At 43.6% G+C, this 6,390-nt stretch overlaps 1 protein-coding gene across 5 annotated transcripts in view; it reads left to right on the top strand.

Moving 5' to 3' along the window:
• The window catches only part of RUFY1 (RUN and FYVE domain containing 1), a 60,609-nt gene that overhangs the window by 36,211 nt on the left and 18,008 nt on the right, over positions 1 to 6,390 (top strand). For 4 of the 5 annotated variants that reach the window (XM_017517099.2, XM_037734438.1, XM_017517101.2 and 1 more), the window contains exons 9-11: positions 2,467 to 2,568; positions 3,631 to 3,747; positions 5,217 to 5,384. In XM_017517099.2, the coding sequence (XP_017372588.1) occupies positions 2,467 to 2,568; positions 3,631 to 3,747; positions 5,217 to 5,384 (387 nt within the window). The remainder of the gene's footprint in view (positions 1 to 2,466; positions 2,569 to 3,630; positions 3,748 to 5,216; positions 5,385 to 6,390) is intronic. The other variant, XM_017517100.2, reaches the window with a different exon arrangement.

Consider the following 6,390-nt stretch of genomic DNA (forward strand, 5'->3'; position numbering starts at 1 on the left):
AGGCACGCGCCACCACGCCCAGCTAATTTTTTGTATTTTTAGTAGAAACGGGGCTTCACCATGTTGACCAGGATGGTCTTGATCTCTTGAACTTGTGATCCACCCGCCTTGGCCTCCCAAAGTGCTGGGATTACAGGCGTGAGCCACCGTGCCTGGCGATTAATATCCTTTAGATGTGCTTAGGATAACACTTAGCATGTGGGAGCACTCCAGAGTTGTTTGATTTTAGAACAAGTAGATTCACTGTATCTCAGACAAGATGGCATGCTTTGGTGAACGTCCAGTTTAGCTTTTGAAACTAAACAGAGTTTTGTGGGGTTGTTTTGCTTTTTGAGACAGGGTCTCACTCTGTCATCCAGGCTGGAATGCAGTGGCACAGTCATAGCTTACTGTAACCTCAGACTCCTGGGCTAAAGAGACCCTCCTGCCTCAACCTCCTTAGTAGCTGGGACTCTAGGCACACACCACCAATACCCGGCTAATTTTTTAACTTTTTGTAGAGATGGGATCTCACTTTGTTGCCCAGGTTGTTCTCAAACTCCTAGGCTAAAGTGATCCACACACCTTGGCCTCCTAAAGTGTTAGGATTACAGACGTGAGTCACCGCGCCCAGCTTGGGCTATGTTTTCTTTAAAGGCAAATGGTCGTGATAGAAAATGTGTTTCTGCCAGGCGTGGTGGCTCATGCCTGTAAATCCCAGCTCTTTGGAGGGCCAAGGTAGAAGGCTCACTTAAGCCCAGGAGTTTGAGACCAGCAAGGGCAACATGGCAATACCCTGTCTCTACAAAAAATTTAAAAATTAGTTGTGGTGGCACACACCTGTACTCCCAGCTACTTAGGAGGCTGAGGTGGGAGGATCACTTGAGCCTAGGAGTTTGAGGCTACAGTGAGACAGAGTGACACCCTGTCTCATTAAAAGGAAAGAAATATGCTTAGTGAAAAGCATAACTCTCTTCAGGGTGTGCTCTCTGCATCTCCAGAGAGTGGAATGGGAATTAGCTTATGTTTTTTGCCTGCTTCTTCCCTTTGGGCAACTAACACGCCTTTTAAAGCCTTGATGTTTCTTATTTTGGACACAGCAATTATGTGTAGAAGCCCCAGGCTTGGGTTCTGAGTCTAAGTAGAGAGTAATTATCAGGAGTTTTAGATGCTGTTCACAGAGAAAGTGAGGCATTAGGTGTTTCTAGGTCCCTCCACTAGTGAATGAGAGCCCAGCCAAATACCAAGGACAGAGATCTTGCTTCTTTCTACCTAGCTCCACCTTCCTCTCTGCATGCTGTGTAATGAGGCTGGAATGAGGAGGGGCTGGTTGGTGTGTTTATTCATCTGCCTCGCCTCTTGCGACAGGCTCTCCTTAGGCAGGTCCCTGACAGTGTCCTGCTTCCTTATGCTTTTCCTTCAGCCATGAGAAGTCCTTCCAGGGGAAGAAGAGGTCCTCTCGGGCATATCTTCAATGATTTGTTTTTTATTCCTCCCTGCAAATTCTGTAATTCTCCCTCTAGGGATTTAAATATACTTTCACTGATTATTATCTAGAAAAACTGGAAAGAATGAAGAGTCAGGAAAAAAAAGCCCATTATCCCTTTACTAAATGACAACTGTTCTTATCATTTTGTTATTTGAAATAAAAATAATAAAATGTCTCCATCTTCCTTTTTTTTTTTTGAGACAGGATCTGGCTTTGTCACCCAGGCTGGAGTGCAGTGGCACAATCTTGGCTCATTACAACCTCTGTCTCCTGGGCTCAAGCCATCCTCCCACCTCAGCCTCCTAAGTAGCTGGGATTACAGGCATGAGACATCACGGCTGGCTGATTTTGTATTTTTTGTAGAGACGGAGTTTCACCATGTTGCCCAGGCTGGTCTCGAACTCCTGGGCTCAAGCAACCTGACCACCTCAGCCTCCCAAAGTGCTGGGATTACAGGTGTGAGCCACTGCATCCAGTCACTTTGTCTTTTCTTAACCATTTTTAATGTAGTTGATTTTTCTTTTAATACAGGGGAGCACATACGGTGTAATCTTTTTCCCTATTATTATATCTTAAGTATGTTCTCAAGTCATTAAAATCTTTTGTAAACATTTTATTGACTACATAGTTCTGTTTTATGCTTCCACTATGCTTTAACTATTTCTCTAATAGTAAACATTCAGGCGGTTTCTAATTTTTCATGTCTATAAATCTTTGTCCACATTAAGCAGTCTGCTATCATTTTTGTAAAAGGGGAGAAAGCTTGGAGAGGGCAGAGATGGCTAGGGGCATGGGTGGAGGAGAGATTGTGCTATATACATTTTCATGTCTTTGGAATTTGGAACCATATATTATTACCTGTTGAAAACAAGAAAATAAAATATCAAACCTGTGAAAAAATATTGTCAACTGTGAAGATACCAAATTAATGTTAGTTTTTAATTTGAACAGTAAGATTAATTTTGATGTTAAGAACTGTTAAAATTTTCCTTAATCAGCTTTCAGCTGCAACAGACCGAATTTGTTCACTTCAAGAAGAACAGCAGCAGTTAAGAGAACAAAATGAATTAATTCGAGAAAGAAGTGAAAAGAGTGTAGAGGTGAGAAATTGACCTTACAGTTGGACAGCAAGTTTCTTATTCAGACACAGCTATTGTCAATCTCAAGCCCATAGCTTAATAATGACCCAGTCTTCAGAATGCAAAGGTACCTTGCTTGATGTCGGAAAGTGCCTCTCACCGCCATCCCTGCCCACGTCACTCTGAGACCACCTGGATCACTTGGACGGGGACTCCCTGCCTGGCCTATGGGCCTTTGCGTGCCAAAGTTCCTGCTCGTTCTTCAGCATCCACTCACATGCCATGTCCTCTGTGATGCCATCCCAGGGGCCATGGGTGGGCCTGGGCCCTCCTCCCATATTCCCATGGCTCTTTGTGTCCTTCCATGATACAGTCCATTTGCTGTTTGGTAGAATTGTTGGCTTGCAGCTCTGTCACCCGATACCTTGAGGATAGAGACCATGTCTGATTCACTTTTAAAGTCACTCAGTGCTAAAAACATGTTCATAAATACTGGATGATGGGTTGAATGAGAGCTTTTCCTGTGAATTGAGCCTTGTTCTGTTTTAAAGAAAATTAAATTTAAATTTCTTTATGAACGTAACTTTTTTTTATTTGAAACAGAGTCTTGCTCTGTTGCCCAGGCTGGAATGCTGTGGCATGATCTCTTGCTCACTGCACCCTCCACCTCCCGGGTTCAGGTGATTTTCCTGCCTCGGCCTCCCGAGCAGCTGGAATTACAGGCACATGCCACCACACCCAACTGATTTTTGTATTTTTAGTAGAGACAGAGTTTTGCCATGTTGCTCAGCTGATCTCAAGCCCCTGGCCTCAAGTGATCCACCTGCCTGGGCTTCCCAAAGTGCTGGGATTATAGGTATGAGCCACTGCACCCAGCCTATGAACTTACTTTTCAAATATCTGTTGACTTACTCTCATTCTTTATCTTCAAGTTCTGATATCTAAAATTTTAACCTTTTTCTATCATGCTTAAAAAATAAAAATTACCTTATTTTTAAAAATTGTGGTATATTTTTAAATACTTTGTAATTAGCTTGCTTTCCGTAAGCAAAAAGTTCCTCTTGGTGTCCTTGTTTGATATAGATAACAAAACAGGATACCAAAGTTGAGCTGGAGACTTACAAGCAAACCCGGCAAGGTCTGGATGAAATGTATAGTGATGTGTGGAAGCAGCTAAAGGAGGAGAAGAAAGTCCGGTTGGTGAGTGTGCAAGACTACTCAGTGTCTTTAGAAAGAGTTTCCCAGTAGCCCTCTAAGTTAATTCTGTCAGCACTTTTCACAGACATGCTTAACCCTGCTGATGCTCACAGAAAGTCAGAAGCTGTTTATTTAAAAAAAAAAAAAAAAAAAACCTATGTTTACAACTCAGTTGTGGATTGTTACCTACATTTTTTCCTGTTTTATAAATTTTGTTTAGGGATTGCTATGAGACCAGATTCATGGTTTCTTAGACAATACACTTCTCAGTCATAGCCTCTGGCCTATCTATTTCCACTCAACCTGTGCATCAGTGACAGAAGTTATTTATAAGCACTGTTCTTGTGCCTGCTTTATTTCTTTGCTTCTTTGCATGGATGCAGGGAAACATGTCCTGGGTCAGGACAGAACCATTTCAAAATGGTTGCACTTTTGTTGCTATAAGCTAGCAAACCATTCCAGAAATTCTAACATTGCACTATCAGATCACCTCCAGCACTCAAACAAGACAGATACTCTTTGAGACCATGCATTCTGATCTGTGGGTGTGGAAAACATGGTTGCTAGAACCTAGGCTCATCCAGCCACTGACCAGCTTTCTGTTGACGATATGGAGCCAGCTTTAACCGTACAGTAAGGAAAAGGGGGAAACGCCATCTAATCCTGCTCCAGACAGACTCTTTTCAATCTCCCTCACCTATTCTCACCTTCAGTTTGTTTGTTTTATTTTGTTTTTTTCTTTAAGACAGTCTCACCCTATCACCCAGGCTGTAGTGCAGTGGTGGTGTGATCTCAGCTCACTGCAACCTCTGCCTCCCGGATTCAAGCAATTCTCATGCCTCAGCCTCCTAAGTAGCTGAGATTACAGGCGCACACCACCACACTGGCTAATCTTTGTATTTTTAGTAGAGATGGGGTTTTGTTTTGTTGGCCAGGCTGCTCTCGAAATCCTGGCCTCAAGTGATCCACCTGCCTGGGCCTCCCAAAGTGTTGAGATTACAGGCCTGAGCCACCCCACCCAACCTTGTGCTTCAGTTTCTATTTTGTTTTTTTGTTGGGTTTTTTTTTTTGTTTTTTTTTTTTTTTTGAGATGAAGTCTTGCCCTGTCACCCAGACCAGAGTGCAGTGGCACAATCTCAGCTCACTGCAACTTCTGCCTCCTGGATTCAAGCGATTCTCCTCTCAGCCTCCCTAGTAGCTGGGATCACAGGCACCCACTACTGTACCCAGCTAATTTTTTGTATTTTTAGTAGAAATAGGGTTTCATCATGTTGGACAGGCTGGTCACGAACTCCTGACCTCAGGTGACCCACCTGCCTTGGCCTCCCAAAGTGTTGGAATTACAGATGTGAGCCACAGTCCATGGCCAGGCCTTCAGTTTGTATTTTAAGCATTGCCTGAGATTCAACCACAATTAAATACATTTGTGTGATCTATTTTAATAACATTTTCCTTGTAAATATCCTTGTAAGGAACTGGAAAAAGAACTGGAGTTACAAATTGGAATGAAAACCGAAATGGAAATTGCAATGAAGTTACTGGAAAAGGACACCCACGAGAAGCAGGACACGCTAGTTGCCCTCCGCCAGCAGCTGGAAGAAGTCAAAGCGATTAATTTACAGATGTTTCACAAAGCTCAGGTGGGAGTTGGCTTTGTCCATAGCACAGCCTGGTTTCTACTGCTTGCCTGTCTTGTGTCATTCTTATAGAATGATTGAATAGACACATAGAGCCCTTTGTATGTGTCAGACCTGTTCATAGGACCTATTATGTGTTATTGATTTTTATCATCAGAGCAGTCCCTGAGAAATGGAAATGGAAATGACAAGGCCGAACCAAGTAGTCCCAACTACTCAGGAGGCTGAGGCAGGGGAATCACTTGAATCTGGGAGACAGAGGTTGCAGTGAGCTGAGATTGTGCCACTGCACTCCAGCCTGGCGAAAGAGCAAGACTCCATCTCCAAAAAAAAAAAAAAATTATTTAACATTTCTGATTCCTATTTTCTTGCCAAAACAGTCCCATTTCATTTTCTGTGGATATAGCTTTACTCTTCCTATAGCATCTATGTCACAGATAATATGAGACAGCAATAATAAACTTATTTTTTCCTGTCATTTTAAAACTTAATTGGCTGGGCACAGTGGCTCATGCCTGTAATCCCAGCACTTTGGGAGGCCAAGGTGGGCGGATTGCCTGAGGTCAGGAGTTCGAGACCAGCCTGACCAACATGGAGAAATCCCATTTCTACTAAAAATACAAAATTAGCCGGGCATGGTGGCGCTTGCCTGTAATCCCAGCTACTCGGGAGGCTGAGGCAGAAAATTGCTTGAATCCAGGAGGCAGAGGTTGCCGTGAGCCAAGATCGCACCACTGCACTCCAGCGTAGGCAACAAGAGCAAAACTCTGTCTCAAAAAAATATGTATTAATCTGGCCGGGCACGGTGGCTCAAGCCTGTAATCCCAGCACTGTGGGAGGCTGAGGCGGGTGGATCACGAGGTCAAGAGATCGAGACCATCCTGGTCAACAGGGTGAAACCCCGTCTCTACTAAAACTACAAAAAATTAGCTGGGCATGGTGGCACGTGCCTGTAATCCCAGTGACTCAGGAGGCTGGGGCAGGAGAATTGCCTGAACCCGGGAGGCGG

The sequence above is a fragment of the Cebus imitator genome, unplaced genomic scaffold (assembly GCF_001604975.1).
Source record: "Cebus imitator isolate Cc_AM_T3 unplaced genomic scaffold, Cebus_imitator-1.0 Scaffold618, whole genome shotgun sequence".
In the NCBI taxonomy this organism is placed as follows: Eukaryota; Metazoa; Chordata; class Mammalia; order Primates; family Cebidae; genus Cebus; species Cebus imitator.